Source organism: Cheilinus undulatus, linkage group 17, assembly GCF_018320785.1.
Source record: "Cheilinus undulatus linkage group 17, ASM1832078v1, whole genome shotgun sequence".
In the NCBI taxonomy this organism is placed as follows: domain Eukaryota; kingdom Metazoa; phylum Chordata; class Actinopteri; order Labriformes; family Labridae; genus Cheilinus; species Cheilinus undulatus.
The window spans coordinates 25675474-25696236 of NC_054881.1; the positions used below are offsets into that span (position 1 = coordinate 25675474).

The 20763-nt window shown below is 38.7% G+C and overlaps 1 protein-coding gene across 2 annotated transcripts in view; it reads left to right on the plus strand.

Annotated features, from left to right (window-relative positions):
- Positions 1-20763, plus strand: part of ulk1b (unc-51 like autophagy activating kinase 1) — a 32832-nt gene that overhangs the window by 8847 nt on the left and 3222 nt on the right. Inside the window, exons 5-26 of one of the 2 annotated variants that reach the window (XM_041810651.1) lie at positions 339-375; positions 1556-1729; positions 2732-2805; positions 2961-3062; positions 3901-3959; positions 5881-5963; positions 6270-6320; positions 6691-6782; positions 6954-7119; positions 7383-7437; positions 7649-7735; positions 10004-10135; positions 10245-10393; positions 11150-11394; positions 11504-11709; positions 12191-12312; positions 12591-12716; positions 14066-14250; positions 14542-14726; positions 15333-15451; positions 17573-17730; positions 18200-18335. In XM_041810651.1, coding sequence (XP_041666585.1) covers positions 339-375; positions 1556-1729; positions 2732-2805; positions 2961-3062; positions 3901-3959; positions 5881-5963; positions 6270-6320; positions 6691-6782; positions 6954-7119; positions 7383-7437; positions 7649-7735; positions 10004-10135; positions 10245-10393; positions 11150-11394; positions 11504-11709; positions 12191-12312; positions 12591-12716; positions 14066-14250; positions 14542-14726; positions 15333-15451; positions 17573-17730; positions 18200-18335 — 2743 coding nt within the window. The remainder of the gene's footprint in view (positions 1-338; positions 376-1555; positions 1730-2731; positions 2806-2960; positions 3063-3900; positions 3960-5880; positions 5964-6269; positions 6321-6690; positions 6783-6953; positions 7120-7382; positions 7438-7648; positions 7736-10003; positions 10136-10244; positions 10394-11149; positions 11395-11503; positions 11710-12190; positions 12313-12590; positions 12717-14065; positions 14251-14541; positions 14727-15332; positions 15452-17572; positions 17731-18199; positions 18336-20763) is intronic. The other variant, XM_041810652.1, reaches the window with a different exon arrangement.

A 20763-nucleotide genomic window follows, 5' to 3' on the forward strand; every position in this document is an offset into this window, starting at 1 on the left:
GTATATTCCTCTGTCTTGTTCCATTTGTTCTTTATTGTCTCTGCTTATCTCATTGCCGTAAGAAAGGAAATGACTGCCTTTCTTAGCACACCCTGTCTTTTCCCGGCTTCATTTATATTGTAACTTGGAATGGGAGCTGTCTGTAAACACATCACTCTTCTCCAAAATCACTGTCCTGATCTCTCTTTTGCAGTCTGGTCCACTCAGAGAGCTGTTGTTGTCTGACACTTATTCACCATGGTTACATGTTACCCATGTTTCATCCTTTTGGTGTTTGTCAGTTTATATGTTTTGTTTTCTGAATATCTCTCTCTTGTTGTCTCTCTTTCTGTTCTTAGTACTGCAATGGGGGAGACCTTGCTGACTACTTACACTGTAAGTGCAACAAATATAATTTACAGTTCCCTCATAATGTCCAACTTGATAGTGTTCTTTATTTCTCCATTGACAGTGCTACAAGAAACCATTTAAGGCCTTTAGTTTCCAAACCTGGCAGCGTTACAGATGTTTCTAGGGTCATCAAAAAATTCAGTTTTCATTAATAACTGCAGGTTTAGACATCACAACAGGGAGTGACATTTATCTAGATCTGCAAAGATGATGGAACAAGTACAAATGAGAGAAAACAACTAATCATTAAACAACCAAAGGCTGATACTGTGTTGTTTCTGTGCACCTGCACATACAGAGGCAGGATTTGTGCTTCAGGTACTTTGAATGATCATGGCTTAAAATGTGTGCGACATACAGTTGTACACAATTTAGATTTAGTCTTGACAGAGACTCTGGGGGCCAGACTTTCAAATAAACCAAAATTATATAAATCTTTCGGCCTAATTAACATGTTATTGTATTAGTATTTGTATTTTCTTTAAAAATTGTTTCGAAAATGTTTAGGTATTAACAGTGAGATCTATCCCTATTATCTATAATGCAGCAGACCACAAAGAGACAGGCCTGCCCACATTTTGTGTATTTTCTGTCAAATGAGATATTTCAGCTCCATATTTCTGGGGTTGTCATGCATTCATCACTGATTTGACAACAACATACTCTATCCTGGTTGGTGGAAAAACCGCACAAGGCACTGACTTATTAGATGTATTAAAAGAAGTTTTAGTTTAAAAAGAAACTGGATACATTGCCCACAGTGGTCCACTCACATAACTCTATTTTCCTGGCCCGAGTAGAAGAAAAATCCAAGAGCAGGGAGGGACTAGACATAGGACCATACTATGCTACAGGGAAATGAGAAGGATGATTGGACAGAGGGAAGGACAGGGAGCAGGAGGTGGCAGTGGGGTGATGTGAGAGCACAGAGAGAAAAATCGTCATATTGGTATTTTTAGAAGATTTTCTTTCTGTTTTGCATACCACAAACGGACTCAACGATAGGTCTGCAAAACTAGAAAAAGGAGAGGCCAATCAGTACTTGTGTACCTTCATATTTTCAACTTGTGTCATACAGATTTACTGTAAGAACATCATGGAAACCAAGAAGACAAACATTAACATGGTAACTGACCTCACTTTATGCACTTTTGTTTCTCTGCAGCCAAAGGCACGCTTAGCGAGGACACCATCAGAGTTTTCCTGCAGCAGATTGCAGGGGCCATGAGGGTCCTACAGGCCAAAGGTATCATCCACAGGGACCTGAAACCCCAGAACATTCTGCTCTCCTACCCAGCAGGACGCAAGTCGCACTCTAACAACACCTGCATCAAGATAGGTAGGTGTGAGAATCAGTAATCATAGACACAGTTATAAGAAACATTTTAATGTTGCATTTTTAATTATAAATTGATGTGATTGATTAGTATGAACAAGCAACTATGTATGATAAACAAGAATATAGATAAACAAGAACATACCAAATATTTTAAAAGGAAAACACCAGAACCCTCTACTGAAGCATATACTAATTGTATCCCATGAAGCAGAACATTGAATCCCTTTGCTTTAATGAACCTCCTTTCTAGCAATTTTACTGCTACAGGACCTTATAATGATTTTCCCCAGGCGATTTATTAAACTTAAATATAAATTTATTTAAAGAAATTGATTACATTCAAAGAAATCTTTGCTCAGCAGCATTTACACCCTCCATCTAATAAAAGTGAAACAAATGCCAGGAAAAAGAACATGTAATCATTAAAGCATGATTTATATCTCTTCAGAATTTTGAGTTTGAAGAAAATAAGCACCATAATAATACGTGTCTTACCCAGATATACACAACAAGTGTTTCCTCAGCTGTTTGGAAACTTTGCTTATCCCTAAGCCTATTAATTCTTGTTCGTCTGGGGAGAGTTGAACGCCTGGTGGGAGCGAAGTGTGAGGTTTGTGCCGGTCCAGTCACTGCATGATGTTATAATCCTCATGAGTGTGAGAAAAAACCAGCTCAGTCATACAAACAAATGGGCTGTTTGCATTCATACAGTAAACTTTTTATACTTACATTGACCTAGTTACTGGCTCAAACACAGCCACAGGATTTTATCAAGCATGATTAAGATCACAAAATTGAGGGTTTGTTGTATTTGTTTGTTGTCACAACCACCTGTAGGGTGCCTTTGGAACATTTCAGTAGTTTCACCTTGTCTTCAGGATATGCATATGCTTTAGATGACAATACAGGAGCATTAGCATCAAGCAACCAATGTTACTAATTTTGGTGTCTCATTCTTTTGTCCATTCATCTTCTTCCCCACTTTCCTTCCTCTTCATGAAGCGGACTTTGGCTTTGCCAGGTACCTTCAGAACAACATGATGGCGGCCACTCTCTGCGGATCCCCTATGTACATGGTGAGCATTTTTAATGTCCTTATAACTATAAAGTAAACTATCTTAAGCAAAACCAAATGTTATAGCTGGAGTTCAAACAAAATATCAGATGACTTTGAAGCTTTTACTTTAAAATAAGTTAAAAAGTCTTACTCTATCAATCTCTTCCTTACTAGGCTCCTGAGGTCATTATGTCCCAGAGCTACGATGCAAAAGCTGACTTGTGGAGTATAGGAACCATAGTGTTTCAGTGTCTGACTGGCAAGGCTCCTTTCCAGGTAAAAACACAACATAATCAGGCTACATGATGATTTGTTCATTAAATAAATCAACCAGAATCATTTTATTTCAGATAAACTTTAGGCTGAAGATCATGTAAATGTATCCTTTGGTATATTTTCATAGTAGACATCTTGAATATTTGCAGATTTTTGGGTTTATCTGAGAAATTTTGGAGCTTGGCTGTCTGTTTTTTCGAAGTCTTTGTGTTGTCTATGATGCCACCGTTGTATGAGGAATATATGCTTATGAGCATTATCATTATACTGTTGAAAATAATGACAAGTAAGCAATAAAAAATGAAAAATATGAGTACCAGAAGTAAATTGAGTAGCATTCACAGAAACAAATTCACTGAATGTCCCCTTCACATGTTTTCATCCTTTCTAAGAGTCTTCTAGGGTTAGCCTGGTCTGTTTGGAAGAAAAACTCAAACAAGCTGTCTGTCTTCTCTCTGGATCATGTGAAAGATGAGCCAAAACAGAAACACAGCAATTTGCCTCAGCTGACTTTTATGATGCTGTGAGAGATGAAACACATACCATGTTACAAAATGCCTTTTCCAGACCTGCCCGGCCAGATTTTTTAAGCTTCAGAGCAGTTTTTCTGTCAGCTTCATTGACAAGCATGTTAAAACATGCAGTGATGTGTCATTACAGGTGACAGAAGCATGTCATGCACGGTGTCTCGCTTTGGGTTCGGTCTGTGTAGTTGATCCTACTGTACAATAACCTAAATGGTGCTAATAGAAATGGGATGTGAGAGCTACATTTCTAACCATTTATAGTTAAAAATTTAAAGTTATAAACTTTCTCAACATCCATTTGTCAATTTCAGGCAAGCAGTCCCCAGGACCTCCGGCTCTTCTATGAAAAAAACAAAACTCTCAGCCCCAAGTAAGTTGATTTGAGATTATTTTTGATATGATAGCTATTTTTTCTGTTTATATTTTTGAAGTGCTTTGAGTATTTGATATTAAGATCGCCCAACATAGCCTAAGTGTGCATTATCGGTTAAAGGTACAGAGTGTAACATTTAGCCTAGAAGCATTTAGCAGAACAGACAAAAATGAAACATTATATTTATAAGTAGGCTTATCTGAATTATTGATTTAATCACCTGGATGTATAAAATTGCTTTAGAAACAAAATGCCAAAAGGCTTTAGAAACATGCATAATACAGAAATACAAGATGGCAGAGCCCATGGAGCAGACCCTCCCCATAAAAGGTTGATTCTAATAAAAAAATGTATATATATTTTTAGGTGATTAAATACTCATTCAGAGAGGCCTACTTATGTATATTATGTTCCATTTTTACCAAGTTTGCTTTGCTAAATGATACTCGGCTAAATATTACACACTGCACCTTTAAGAAGAAGAAAATATGTTTTTTTGATACAGTTTGTCCCTGTTTGCATTTTGCATTAATGATGCATTTTGGGCATTTGTATTCACTGCACTCAAGTGTTGCGTTCTACACACTATACAATAAAAGTATATCTTTGTTTATGATCAGAGAACTAACTCACTTTCCCACCTCTAATTCAAACAACAGCCCATCATTTCTCCTACTCTTCTAATGTGGCTTGATATTACTGCATGCTATTTGCAGTGAGGCTGCTGACAGTAAGAATTCATGGAGTGGTTTAGCAATGAGCTAAGAGGCTAACAGTGCTCATGTTGTAATAAACATGCTTTTAAAAAGGACAAAGTGATATAAGAGCTGGTTCCTTTGGTTAAGATGGGAGTCATCATGTTTGAGACAGTTTCCTTTCTTTGTATTTTTGTTGTTTTTAAAGCTATAAAAAGGCTAAATGATACTATAAGAAGAACCATTTGGGAGCTGAAAGACCAGCTCATACCTCTGAGCTGAGAAAAATAATCAGGATCTTATAATTCCTATCACTGTGAACGAGCTGGACACACATAAATAAAGTCATGCTTTTGTATGCGTCAGTACGTGTTGCATCTTTACAACCAACCAAATCTGGATGAAGGCATCCCAGACTGCCTCCATATTATATAGTATTCACAGATACTGGATATCAAACTGTTTTCAGTACACATTGAGGTACGTCCACAGCTAGCATGTAGGATTACCCCTTGGTAACTGAATGTCTAAAACAGACAACTGTGGGTACAGTGGTTACCTCTCAGTCAGTAGGTTGAGGGTTTGATTCATTTGCAAGGCCATTTACCATATAAATTGCTGTTAATGCACCATATAAACAGGGTTTTTCTGGGTTTTTGTACAAATGTAACACATATATAAGCAAGAAATATACATGCATGCACAAAAAGGAGCACTAATGGAGAGATATCAGAGTGAGGGGCTGCACAGCATTTAAGGTTTCTGTGCCTTGCTCAAGAGCATCTCAGCAGCGCTCAGTAAGTGAGTTGGCACCTCTTCATCAACCGGAGTGATTCTGTGCTTTGGTCTGCACTTGGACCGGTAACCCTCCAGTGCCCAACCCAGCATGGGTTGGGTTGCTGTTTGAGTTAAAAAGCAATACGTATGTAACATTATAGATTAAAATCCTCCAATAACCACAACTCTTGTTGCACCATTTCTGCATTGAGTTGACAGTTAAGTTAATCAGAACTGTCTAATAATAAACCCAACCAAAAAGTATACAGTATTTTTAAACCAACAGTATTTATTACTCAACTTTTTTATGTAATGTTCTTTAAAGAACAAAATTCCAAAACATAAAATCATAATCTTGCAATCTGAAAGTTCTGGTGTATTTCTGTTGTTTTGTTTTAACACATACAGTATATTTTGTCTGATTGTCCTATAACCTGTGTTCTCAGCATTCCCAGAGAGACATCAAACCATTTGAGGCACCTGCTTCTGGGTTTGCTGCAGAGGAACCATAAGGACCGCATGGACTTTGGTAAATGGAAATTATGTACAGTAAAATAAACAAACACATAGATATTTGCAGTTGATGTAGATGTACATGCATAAGTCAGTTTTCTAGGCACAGTACCCAGCAGATGTTTTAAATATTCTGTCAATAGTAGTGTTCCTTTTTTTTTTTTTTTTTAAGAATAAGATGCAGTGATAGAATCTATAGAGAAAAGGCAGATTTTTCTATTTTTTTATGTACAATCCTTATCATCACAGATTTTTAATGTAGGAAATGGTGCTCTGCTTCACTGCCTCCTACTGATTCTGTCTCTTCTTGTGTTGCTGCTAGATGAGTTTTTCTGTCATCCTTTCCTGGAAGCCAGCTCATCCATGAAAAAGAGTGAGTAAAAATAAACAATCTGCATCTGCATTGAGCTTGGTTTGGATAATTGTCAGTATTACTTACGTTGATGACTATATTTTTATGTACACAGGCAAATTTTCCAAACAAAAAAAAGGGATACCGACAGTTAAGACATGGTCTTTGCTCTAATCCTACTTTTAAAATGACACTTAGTAATGTAAAGAGTCTGAGATCCAAGTAGGTGCAATGCCGTATTTTTAGGCTAAAAAACACTACAGTTTTGACATTTTAAGGGCCCTGGGACCTCTGTGTAAACAGTGGAAATTTCTGTTTACACTCTGTGTCTTTCACCAACCGCAATGTGAGTCTTCAGTTATCCTAATGAATGTTTTGCTTTTTGTTACAGCAACTCCTGCTGTGTCCATGACCTGCTTCCCCAGCTCTGCATCAGCCAGCTCTTGTAGCAGCTCGTCCACCTCTCACCTCGCCTCACCACCGGTATGCTTTTTATTTCTGTAAACCCCCTCATTTCTCTCTGCTTTCGCTGTCACTGCCTCAGAATGATACTGTGGAATTAACCAGTTGTGCACTCATTTGGCCTTCTCTGTTTGAATTTTTATTCTCTCCGTTCTTGTTTATGTACTTCTTTATGTCTCCCGGTCTCTGCAGCAGTCTCTTGCTGAGGTTCAGCATTTGCATGCCAAAGCTCTGGCCTCCCCTACCCAGGAGGCTGCTGGTTTTCTCCTCAAGGACTCGTCTGGAGGTGGTGGCAGCAGCAAAAACTCCTCCTCCTGTGACACAGATGACTTTGTCATAGTGCCTGCTAACTTCACGAGTAAGAAAAACTTTTTTTTTTTCTGAGGATCTAATGAAAAAAGATGTTGAGCCCTTCCTTGGACTTGGCTCTGCCTCACTGGAATGTTGGCTGCAGTATTTACAGTAATCTTTATTTTTTTTTGTCAGGTTGTGTGGCATTTGCAGCATATCATATGCTGGAGCGCAACTCTGTCTAGATGTCATTTTTTCTGTCTCTGTCTGACTGCTCATCATTTACATAGTTGGCATTTTTTTAATTTGCTGCCATTATTTGTTTCCTAGCAGGTGATCTGACATGTGAGAGTAAAGTGCTGCAGGACAGCCTCATGAACAGCGGGTAAGAAGCAAAGATTATCTGTTCATAGATACCACATCAATATGTTATGTGTGTTAATGCAATATTATATACAGCTGACAAAAGATGACATATCAGGCTCTAATTATAGTTACAGCATGAGATAGAGCTCATAATATATTTCCTTTCTTTCCTCTGCTGTATGAAAAGCCCTAATAACCTGTCTCCTGTGTCTCATCTCCTCTCTAATTAGCTCTCTTCTTGCTTCGGCTGGTCTGTGTAGCCAAGCCAAAACACCACCACAATCACCGTCCTATAGTGGCTCTCCAAGTCCTGTCAGGTAACAACATGATAATGAATGCTTGGAACAGGTAGTGCACTTTGAGATTTGCAAACAGTTCATGTTAGAAGAATTGTACTGTGGGTTTCTGATATCTGTCAGGTTAATTTGGTCTTGGACTGAGTAAAGCAGAAACTTAATGCACATCATTACATATATATATATTAATAAAATTATGTTATCAGTGTTGGAAAGTAATTAAAACATTTACTCTCATTACTGTAAATGAATAACTTTTTTGTGTACTCATATTTTTATGAACGGTTTTTAAAATCAGTAATTTTACTTTACTTAAGTGTGCCTTTGGAGAAGTACTGTATGTTATGACATTTTGGATAGCACCAGTTACTGAGTAGAGAAAAAAAAAAAGTTCAACGGCAAAAAGTAGATGTCTAAACTTTCCTACAGCAATGTGAAATGGGCCAGTTGTTTGTCTTATGGGTACCACATGGCGTTCAGAAGCACATAGGGAGAGAAAACTTCCACTTTGCATACAAAATGTGCAGTTTATTAAAAATGTATGCATTTAATTAAACAGTGTAGTTGGAAATTTATTTCTTTTTTGTTTATCATTGGAAGGGAAAATTCAATTTCATTTCTGACTTCCATTCCCACAAACCGTTCATCTGAGATACCGTTAAAACGAAAATACACACTAAAACTTTAGAAATGAATTCATGTTAAACTAACTAGGGTTAGGGTAAGGGTCAAGGTTAGAGTACCAGAAGTTAAAAACCTGACCTGCAAAACTCAACTACGAAATGTTTAATAAAGCCTAGTAAACAGTCTGCTTACTGGAGGAAAGCGTGTCCTTCATGAAAACATTCCAACACAGCAAATATAGCCTACGTAGCTCCATTAGCTGTGTAAGCCATGTAGCTAATGTAGCTGTGTTGCTAACTTAGCTAAAGCTAAGCTTACAAAGCAGCCATGTAAGTTATGTATATGTTATCTACTTAGCTAAGTTAGCTTTAGCTATTTTTGCTAAATCTCACATTATGTTACAGTATGTTATCTACTAAGCTACATAAGCTTTACCTAATGTAGCTAAAGCTCATTTTGCTTAAACTAACTTAGCTACATTGGCTTTTGTAGTAACATTAATTACATAGCTACCGTAGGTAGGTTAGCTTTAGCTGAAGCCAAAGTGACCCATGGTTTATGTAATTGCATCTGAAATGGGTCTATACATAATCCTGGATTATAACTGATCTTTTTCTCTATTTTATTCATGAAATGTTGCTTTGTTTTTAATGTTTGCAATGTGGTTATTTCTTGAATGTAACTACCAGACTTTGTTTATGAATAAAGTTGAATGTCAAAAAAATAAATCTAAAATTGAAGGCCCATTGTTTTACTGGTAAATAACGACACTCCCTTTCAGAATGGTCTGTGAGAATGGCCATCAGAGATGTATGGTCTGCAGCCAAACTCCTTTCAAAATGATGGTCAAATGCTCTTTTAAAATTCTAATAAAGCCTTCCGCCATTGGTAGCCACTGTAGCTTCAATTAATGGCTTCTGCCTTCCTGACAGAACATGTCCATCTGCTCTTTGTCAGATGTAAACATGAGAAGTTAGGGGCTAGCGTGTTGTAAGAACAGCACAGTATGGTGGTATTTTTGACTAGAAAATGAAAATAAAGCTTTGTGTATGCTGTTGAGTGTTATACTCATGTATAATTACTCAGTTGATGTGATGTGTAACCACATTAAATATTTAGCCACACCAGCCTCACATCATATGCCTATGAACACAATGACCCTGTGATGAATTTGACTGCTTTTTTTAATGTTTTCTCCAATTTAGACAAAAAAGCATTTAAAGCAATTTTAGTGTCGATTTAACTGAATAGAGAAATAGCCACCTGTACTAGTATTTTTAGTTGAGTACAATATTATTGTACTCTTTCCAACCCTGGTTATTATTCAGCTGCATGCTGTCTGTGTAATTCTGTCACTTAATTTAAGTGTAATTATGATCTTACAAGCCACAATGAGTTCATCTCAGTGTTTAATTTGCTTCATATTCAGTATCAGAATACTGATATTTGTAAATATTTAAAAACTCTTCAGTCCACACAATTTTATGTTTGTTTTTACACCAAAAATAAAGTTCAGTTTTGGCAGAATTGACATTTACAGAACATTTTGACTTCACAATATTTGGTTAAATGGTTTAAAGTGCCAAACTACTCCACACACTTTCCCTCCCCTCTCGTCTAACTGTTTCCCTTGGCACTCTCTGTCCCTCTCACTGTTGTTGGCAGGCCCAGTGAGTTCTCGGGAGGTAACTATGGAAACAACGGTCAGTCACTGCCTATCCCCGTCCCTTCTCAGCTACAGAATTACCAGCGCATGGAGCAGAACCTCCATTCAACCAAACAGGATGGCTCACCACGGTCTGTATCCACATACAACAAAAGCACAGACCCAAGTGCAACTGTAGCAGCTTTAAATATGTACATTTCCTGAGAGGACTGTTGTGACTGTTGAACTTTGTTTTGTTAGGCTGTCGACACCGGTGCGACGGTGCAGCAGTGGCAGCTTGCTGGGCTTTGCACGGACTGGGCCCTCACCACCACACGGGCAGGGAGCAGTCACAACCAATCGCAGACTTTCACTGGGAGGTGCCAGACCTTTCCAGATCTCACCTCAAGGTAGGTCAAACACAACTTTGATGTTAACTAGTTAATCACTTAGCTTGTGAGCTATTAAAGGAATGGACTCTAGTGAGCAATTCAGTCAAAGAGAAACATTTGCCTTCATTGATGTTTTATTTGAATGATTTTCTTGTGGGCTGAAGGTGATGAAAGTACTTTGTTGATTACTGTCAGAAAAGTCACATTATTGTTTTCTTAACCATGATTCATCCAAACATTTTTCCAGTATTAGTTGATTGCAAGACTGATTACATGAATTAGATAAACTGGCTCAAATTCATTGCTTTTCAGTGTTAAAATGGTTTTAAATATTTACCTTTTGGTAACAAAAGCCAGTTAAATGCATCAAACTGATAACTTTCTAATCAAAACATTTCTATATAAGCAGTGTTTCATTAAGGGGTTGTTAGGTGCAGGGATTCACTTTGTTTAAGGTGTCTGGAAATCAGTACACAGTGTGGTTAGTGTGTTTCTCTGAGTCAACCTTAGTCAATAGTTATTAAAGTTATTGATTCTGAAAAAGAGCCAACCTCATACATACACAAACACTATCCTCTCCAATTTTTCTTGATTCCTGTGTGCCTCACACTGAAAGTCTCTCTGCTGTCACAATGCCAGCAGGAGACTTAGACAGCACTTGTCTATTTCACCTATCTCTCTGTTGATTTGTTGTGTTGTTGTTCAGTCTGACATTTAATTTTACAATGCCACCTGCTGTCTGAAAGCACATTGTAACCATCTATTGTCCCACAGCTCCCCAGCCGACTTCTCATCAACACCCACAAACAGCAGGACTGGGCACACGGCTCCACAGCGCCCCCTGTTTGTTGGAGTGCGCCAGTGGTGGTGGCAGGCAGAAGATCAGAAAGCAGCACTCAGACCCAGTGGTGGCTCCCTCAGGAGGAATGATGACTGTCCGCCCTCTACACTCCTCCCCCAGACTCAGTGAGCTGATGCAGCGTAGCCCCCTCCCTACCATCCTCGGCTCCCCCTCCAGGGTGAGTCACATGCGTTTATGTGTTAACAAGAGAAGGTTGTTTTTGTATTTTATTCTCCAAAGATACCCTTTAAAAACTTTTCAAACACTCAAAATAAATCTTTTCTCAGGCCATTCCTCCTTTTGAGTTCCCCAAACCCCCCAGCTCTCCAAACCTTGTGACCTTCCTGACGCAGCAGGGTTTGGTCATCGGCTCGCCTGGCAGCAGGACTGCACAAACAGAGCCTAGAGACCCAGGACAACATGCACCTACACAGGTCCCCCAGCCTGCCCACTGCATCCACAGACTCAACAATGAAAACAAGGGCTTTGGAAGGTTCGATGATTGTTCCTGCTACTGTTTTGAATTTACTTTGTTTACCACACTCATGCTGTGTATTCACTGTCCAGGAGGAGTAGAATAGAGTAAAATGCATGCACAATGTTGCCCTATTCTTGAGTTTGAGGTGTATTTTCTTACATTTAAACCTTGATTCAATGCTTTAATCCCAAAATGTATTCCATACATATTCACCCTAAGTCACATCAAAACATAGAAGCTGGGCATCTGTGTCATTTGAATGTTCTCTTTAATATATTCTTTTTACCTATGGATTGGAGAAAAAAGGATAACAACAGATTGGTTAAACCCTAATAGAGTGGAATTAAGGTCTGTTTACAAAGCTTGCAGGTGGAAAACAATGAAGGAAGAGGCAGATGGGGAAAATATTTATTTAACAATGCTTTTTGATAATACAAACTGCCGTCTTACCTGCTGTTCTCTGTTTGTATCTCTGTTTCTTGTCTCTGTGGTGCAGGTCTCAGAGTGCCGGCCGTCTGTCTGATATGCTGCTCATGGCTGCATTCGGACCAGCTGGACTAGCTGGTGAGCGAGGCAGTGCAGAAAACCTGACCTCTGAAAAAGCCATAGACATAACAGGTGGGGATGTGTTGACTTGCATTAATGAATATATGGGTGTACATTGGGATTCCAGTGTATTTGTATAGATCTTTTTGCCATACGACATGTTTACTTCTGGATTAGTTATATGTTTAAAACGGTACTCTTGTTGAGATTACTGTGGGTTAGATTTGTAAGAAAGAAGTGGAAAAATAATAGATGCCACATAAAGTTATAAAAATTTAATCTATTATTTAGACTGAAGCCCATGGCCTATCAGTTCTGTGCTTTAAATACTGTCTTTTCCCCCCCTCTAGTGCCCCCTGGGGGTAGTGGAGGCCTTGCACCTAGCTCCGGCAGCCCAGCACAGGTGGTCTTCACTGTAGGCTCTCCTCCCAGTGGCAGCACCCCACCTCAAACCTCCAGACTGAGGAAACATTCAGGTAGTGTACAGACACACGCAAACATGGCTAAATGAAGTGATTTCAGAGTGTCTGCAGAGTCTTAAAAAGCATTAAAATTTGACAAGTCACTTTAGAAAAAACTGAGGGATTTTAAAAAGTCTTTAAGGTGGGATCATACAGTCTTAAAATTTTTGTAGAAGTTGTAGGCCCTTTTGTCTGCCTTTTTAATATTGGGATTTGAGCACAAGTGAGTTTCTGATGGTACTCCACCAGACCCGATGTCAGTCTGCGCGCACTGGTTTGTGTTCTTGCCCAAAAGTTCTGCTGTATCCCTAACAAATAAGTTCACTATGTGATCAAGTGATGTGTGCATATAACTGATGGTAAATGAAAGTTTTCAGAGTAGTTTTTGGGGGAGAAGTTGTTGAAGCCGAAGCTGAGGCTGTGGCTGATAGTTGTTAACATTTTCCAGGAATTGCAAATAAAAAGCAGCTCTACAGTGAATCTTTTGCCTCATGTAATACTAGCACAGAGTCTGTTGATGTTGGCACTGCAGGCATCTCAAAGAAAGCTTTATTTGCATACTACAATAACAATACTATCTGCATTGTCTTGACTATGTTGTCACATTTTTATCTTACAGTCAGAACAAAACATGCACATAACTGTGCCATCAATGTAACCAGTTAGAAGTTAACAATGTTGGGCACCGGTGTTGCTCAGAGGGTAGAGCAGGTGCCCTTAAGAGGCTATATTCCTTAACGCATTGGTCCCAGGTTTGATTCCCTGTCTCAGTACATGTTTGGTGCATGTCCTCCCCCATTCTCTCTCCCCACATTTCCTGTCTGTCTTCAGGTGTCCTATCAAATAAAGGCAAAAAAAGCCCAAAATATTTTATAAAAAACAAACAAACAAACAAGTTGAAGATGTAGTAGGGTTTTAAAGTATATTGAGAGGGTCTTGAAAAAGTCTTAAAAAGTATTACATTTAATGTCAGATTTGTAGCAAAAGGGGATTCTACTTGTGTTGCAGCACTATTACTGCTAATACATCACTTCTGTGGAGAGATGCACTGTAGATGCGTTATGGGAGTTAATTACCCAAATTATTAGTTTTTCAAAAGCAAAAATTCTCCACTTGCTAATAGGCTTTTGGAGCATTTATTAAAGAAAAAAATCATTATGCTTTAATCATTTATATGAACAAATCTAAACTTCAAGAAATTGTCAATATAATGTCTGCATGCCAAAAACAAGTGACATTGATCTTCAATCTTTATAACTGAAACAAAATGCCTTTTTCATCACATTTCTAATAGAAATTTGGTATGCATTATGATATGAGTGAAATATCTTACATCTTTGTCCTCCTTTTTCTTAATCCTCTAGGCTCCTTTACTTCAGTCAGCCCCGCAGGCTCCTTCACAAGCCGCTTCCCGCAGACAGCCATGTATCTTGATGGCTTTGAGGCTCCTTCTAGTCCTCGCTTCAGTTTCACTGATCCTATCACAGCAAACATGGGAGGTCATGTGACCTTTGAGCCTCCTGAGCTGCCTGAGGAGACGCTGATGGAGGTGAGAATCAAAGAAAAAAAGTGAAAAAGGAGCTATCTCTTAGATTCTTTGCCTTTGACTTCTGTATTGTACACCTCAGTTGGATTCATTTATGTAGTTGTAAGTCACTGAGGCAAAATAGCCTTGGGTAGATTTTGAGTATGGAATAATAAAATGCAGTGAATAACCTGTGCTCTTAGTACCAATGCAGACTGAATGCAAAATCCCATTGTTGTGTTCCTTGCTTGAAATCCTGAGACAAACCAATCTCTCTCTTTCCATGTCTTTCTTTCTTATTGTCTCTGAGTGCAGCAGGAGCATACAGACACTGTGCAAAGCCTGCGCTTCATGTTGGACTTTTCCCGCTGTCTGATGGAGGTGGCTGGAGCTCGTGGTACTGCAGTGATAGAGGAGCAGGCAGACAATTCTCCTCCATCCATCCTTCAGCAGCAGAGCCTGGTTGCAGATCAGATAAGCTCACTGAGCCGAGAGTGGAGGTAAGGCCCCAAGAACATCAGTTTTGTTGTTGATAATGCTGCTGTCTTCAGGAAATACAAATTTTCCTGATGTTGACTATGAGCCTGTGCATTTCATTTAGGAAAAAAGACAGAGACTTCACAGCCTTCCACATGTCACAATGTAGTAAAAATATTAGTCAGTGTAGGCATTAATATTCCAAATAGTACATTTGTATTCAGGAATATTGTCTGAAATATGGTAAATAACTCTGCTGCTTGGTTTAAGGAAATCTTTACCCTTTTTTTGGAAGCAACAAACACAGTAACACTGACACAATAAAGCCAAAGAGTAGTGATTTGAATAACTGTACATTTCTATAAAGATGATGATGAGTTTAAAAATAGGTAGGATGTCATTTGATAGAATAGAGTTAGCACTTGCTTACAGACTCTAAATGCAATGCATGAGGTTAAAGACTTACTCTACCCCGCCTTCAATAATCAAGTTACCACTTGTTGGTATATTTTGTGTTCATGTTTTCTTGCTAGTGGTTGTCAGTAAGTGTTGCATAACAGTCTGAAAATCTGCCAAAACTATCGATAGAACTGATATATCACTGATATTGTGTTTTTGTGATGGTCTAGTCATGTAGAACAGCTGGTCCTCTACCTGAAAACTGCAGAACTCTTGTCCACTGCCTTACACACAGCCATGGAGCGAGTTAAACAGGGCAAACTCTATCCATCCTCTACAGTCAAACAGGGTATGAGCCATTGCATACACACATTATTAAAGTGTTGAATATGTACATTTATGTTCAAAATAATAGCAGTGTGTTTAAAAAAGTGAGTATGGCGCAAAAAAACATATAATAGCTTTTATTTACATACATGCAAATGCATTGGGAACACTGGATATTCTGTTCTAAATCAAAACATGAAAAAGGAATGGGCTATTCAAAAATAGCGGCGTCTGTATTTTTCTTTACAAACTCAAACATCTACTGTATCAACTGAAAAAATGTTTGAAGATGTAGCTTTCCTGTGAATCACTGAACTAATATTTAGTTATGTAACTACTGTTTCTGAGAACTGCTTCACATCTGTGTTGCATGGAGTCAGCCAACCTCTAACACCTATGAACAGGTATTCCAGCCCAGGATGATTGGACTACATTCCACTATTCCTCTGCATTACTTGGTTATGCCTCAGAAAGAGTATTTTTTATGTCATTCCCCAAATTTTCTATTGGATTAAGGTCAGGGGTGGGCAAGCCACTCTATCATAAAGTTAATCTTGTTGGTCTGGAACCAAGATGCTCCTCGCTTACTTGTGTGTTTGAGGTCATTGTCTTGTTGAAAAAACAATTTCAAGGGCGTTTCCCCTTCAGCATAAGACAACATGTCCTCTTTATGTAATTGATGTATTCAGACAGATCCATGATCCCTGGTATGCAATAAACAGGCTAAACACCATAGCATGAGAAACATCCCATATCATGATGCTTGCGCCACCATACTTCACTGTCTTCACATGTACTGTGGCTTGAATTCAGTATTTGGGAATCATCTGACAAACTGTGGCCCCTGCACTTTCATCAGTCAACAAAATGTTGCTCCATTTCTCTTTAGGCCAGTCAATGTGTTCTTTGGAAAAGTATAACCTCTTCAGCACATGTCGTGTTTTTCAATAATGGGACTTTGTGGTGGATTCTTGCTGATAGCAAGATCTTCAGACCAACTTTAGACCTTATTTGGTCGCCCAGGCTGAGTCCATTTTGGATATTCTTCAATCCATTGAAATGGTACTTTTCCATTTCTTCTACGTCTCTCTAGTTGCGGTTGCCACTTTAAAGCATTTACAATCATTTCAGCTGAGCAGAGTATCATTCTCTGCACCTCTTTAACTATACACTTTCCATTCTCCAACCAACTTTTTAATCAAAGTATGCTGAACTCTAGATCTGCCCATTTTACTCTGATTTTCAGAGAGAAATACAGTATAACCAGCATGTACAGTATTTGCTGCTGTCATCCTTAAATAAGGGTCACCTGTTTTTTCACAGAATAAATGACCTTACTAAATGAATGCCACACTATTATTTTGAACAAGCCCTTTTTGATTAAAGCTATAGTAAGCAATTTATTTTTAGTATCGTAAGCCCACAAAAACAACACAACCCATCAGGGTCTTGTTACTAAAGCCATCTAACAGAATAACAGACTTCTGCAATGCCTCCTCACGCTGCACTCTCACTTGCAGTCAATCACGGCTCAGGTCAGAGGGAGCATTCCTATTGGTCGCTGTAGTAGGTGCGCTTCCACCTCTCAGCTCAGTGAGAGGGTGATACAATGGCGGATTTAGCAGCAGTGTTCAGTCCTATGTAGAATTCATTCATGCTGAGACAAGTGTTTTCTTGCCTGTAACACGGCCATTGATTTTTGTGGAAAAGCGGAGCAAAATCACTTAAGGAGAGCTTTGCCACTGTCAGTATTCGATTCAGCGGACATGCACACATCCGCGAGGAGGTATGTGAGAAGAGGGGCGAAGCTCAAACACGGAGAAGAACAGGAAGGGAGGGGGAGTAGACTTGATTCTACATGGCTCTCATCTGTAATACATACTCGAGCTTTAATGATTTAGTTATATAGAATCAGCAGCATGCATGTCATGACTGTTGGGTCTGTTGGTTCTCTATCACTCTACTTCATGTACAAGTTAAATAATGTGCCATGTAGAAATATAATTCCTACTAAAAACAGTGATTAATTGATGTTGACTGCTATTATTTTGAACACAACTGTAAATAAAAATAAATCTACAAACTTTACTTTATAAACAGAACAATACTGATTTTAACCTTTTTGAATGTCTTGTCCACACAGTGGTCAAGAGGCTGAATGAGCTGTATAAGTCCAGCGTGTTGTCCTGTCGCTTGCTCAGCACCCGTCTGGAGCGCTTCTTTTCAAGGAAACATCGTCTAATGGACCAAATCACCTCCATCAAAGCCGAGCGGCTTCTGTTCAGCCACACTGTACAGATGGTAAGCTGGAGGAAGAATAAGGCAGCTGGAAAAAACAGAAGGAATCAGGGGTTATTGACCAGAGGGCTGTAGCAAAATGAGTCAGACACTGTTTCTGTAAGCATCCAGGAAGTAATTAGCCCTAGTATTTCTTACAAATGTAAGTGCATGCAAGGGAAAAATATTCCCCTCATTGCTCATTTTCTTTTAAAACTTTGGCTGCAAGCATTTCCTTTATAGTCAAAGGAATATTATGAAACCACCGAAGTGATTAGGTACAAAATGCAGATCTGAAGAAATAGCCAAAAGTTATTCTCCTTTGAAAATATGCTGAAGGATGACAGTGTTATTCTATGAGGAACGGTAAGAGATACATTTTTCATTGAAATGAAGTTCACTACATGTGACAGCAGAATTACATTGACTTTTTATTAAAGTTTGAATATAGGCTTTACTTACTATTACACTATTAACATTTCATCCCCCTCAGGTTCAAGCTGCTGCGCTGGATGAGATGTTCCACCAAGGAGAGGCATCTATCCTCAGATACCATAAAGCTCTCCTGCTAATGGAGGGCCTGTCTCTGCTGCTCACTGAACAGGACGACCTCCTCAGTGTTAGCAAATGTAAGTTAATCTGTCAGCTCATCTGCACAAAACTTAAATAAACATCTCTACACAGGCTAAAATCATCCAATTTGATAAAAATTTTACTAACAGCATAATACTCAAAGTTCACATTAGATTCTTATCACTGTCACTATTACAACAATCTCTGGTCCAAACCTAATAGAAATAGTTCAAAGCTGAATTTCAAAATATTTTTAGATAAAGGTTGTCATTTCCTGGCTGTGCTCTGGGGTGTGAACAGAGATTAAGACCAATGAAATGATTATTTTATGTTATTCAGCCACACCAAATAAAACCTTGAGCTAGCTAACATGTATGGAATGTCACTGTTTTGTGACAAAGGAGAGCTGAAGCGGGTAACTCTGGCACAACTTCACCAACTTCCAAGGTGCACAGAGGATGGAGAGAGTCTTAAAGAGAACAGAAATCTCCAGCAACACATGTAGTTTAGAGAAAAACTTTTTTGTTTTGTGACAGAAATGTGCTTTAACTCCTAATCCGTATCAAGAGAAGTCCCTCCTTACAGAGCGTATGCACTGATGCCACTATCAGTGTGCAACACTACTAATCAGCTGGGCTGAGTGGCATTAATGTCTGTCTGCTCTATGGAGAAGAGATGAAAATGGAAGAAAAAAAAGACTATTTCTTGTGGAAACTAGGGATATTTAGACATGACAGAGATCCGTACCATTTCCTAAAGATACAGTGGACCATTGACAATGAAATGTGGTCACAAATCGAGTTCCCTGATATTATATGGACTTCGTTTCAAATATACGAAGAACAGCCTGGAGGCGCACATCAGCCTGTTTAAGCAGGATGTGAAGCTGAATTTACATTGAGAAGTTTTACCTTAGATCAGTTATTTCTCTCTATTTCAGTGTTTCATTTACTTCTTACTTTAGCTCTGGTCACTCTGTGGTTGTAGCCTACTTCAAAATGAGATCAACATAGCGTACCACATCTGGCTTTCTTAATACAGTTCAATTTAAATGCCTTTATATTATTTTTAATGTGATAAATTCACATGGTACGGCTCTCAACTTTATTATTATGTCATGTAACTCCTACGTTCACTTCATGAAATGGTCATAGAAAATACTTAAGTATTTCATCAAATACTAGTTTACAAAAGCTGCTTTATTTGATCCGTGATAAATATTGATGGACTGGACAATTTTTTAGTCTTTCTCTGTAAAACCAGCCATGTTAATTGGACATCACAGGACCAATTATACAGCTATTAAAAATAACCTGTTGTCATTAGATACCTTATCATCTTTGATATTATTTATCCGAATGGTTGATCTGCTGAAATTTGAGGTCTTAAAGGAGACATATTATACAAAAATCACTTTTTCAGGCTTTTCTAACACAAATATGTGCCCCTGGTCTGTCCACAATCCCCTCAAATACCAGAAAAATCCATTCCCTCTCCCCCTCTCTTTCTCCACCTTTCAGAAAATGTGTGCTGAAACAAGCTGTTCTCAGATTTAGCTCCTGGTGACCTCACCAGGAGCGTAAGCGCCCGCCCCCAGGTTTGGTTGGCCCTCCCCCAATTGGAGGAAAGTTCTGCCTTCCTCTGCTGATCCTCTCAACTACCAGCTGAGATGCTGGATAGCTTAATGGGTTATCCTGCTGACTATAGTCTGAGAGGTTGATGGTTCAAAACCCAGTCAAGTTCTAAACTTTGGATAAAAGTGTCTGTAGTACCAGGAGTACTACATACATTTCCTGAGAGGGGTGTGGTCAGGGGCGGAGTCAGACAGCTAATTACCATTTAAAGCCACAGACACAGAAATGGCTCGTTCTGAGAAGGGCTGAAATAGAGGGGGTTTTAAACGTACAAAAATCCTATACTGGAGTGTTTTTTCAGCAACAAACTTCACAGGCATGTTTTGGGGACCTCTGAGACCAATTTAAGCTTGTCTTAAAAGGGTATAATATGTCTCCTTTAATTTTCCTTTAAGGTCAGAGGAAGGAGAATGTTCATCTCCAAACATTTCTATAAACATTTAAACAGCTGAGGATCTTTACTGACCATGGTGAACATCATCAAGATGTAGTTGTTAAAAAGGAACTGCTACCTGTGACATCACATGCATACCCTCTACTGCACATCTCCTATTTTAAGGAAAACCTGCACACAGGATATAAAAGCTCACTTTCAAACAATATGTAGAGTCTCTCTTAATGCAGGTGTTTTATTTTTTCCATAATTTTAGATGCATAGTTTATTGAGATGCACCAACCACAAAAATCAGCGCCAGTTCATTCTTTAGGTTACACTCCCACATTGCTAATATTTTCTCAAATGTCCTACCATAAACGGATCAGAGTCTGTCCACAGCTTCTGCCTAATAATAAATTTCTTCTCTAAATCAGCGGTTAGGGGTGTAAATGTCTACATTAAATTGCCACAACA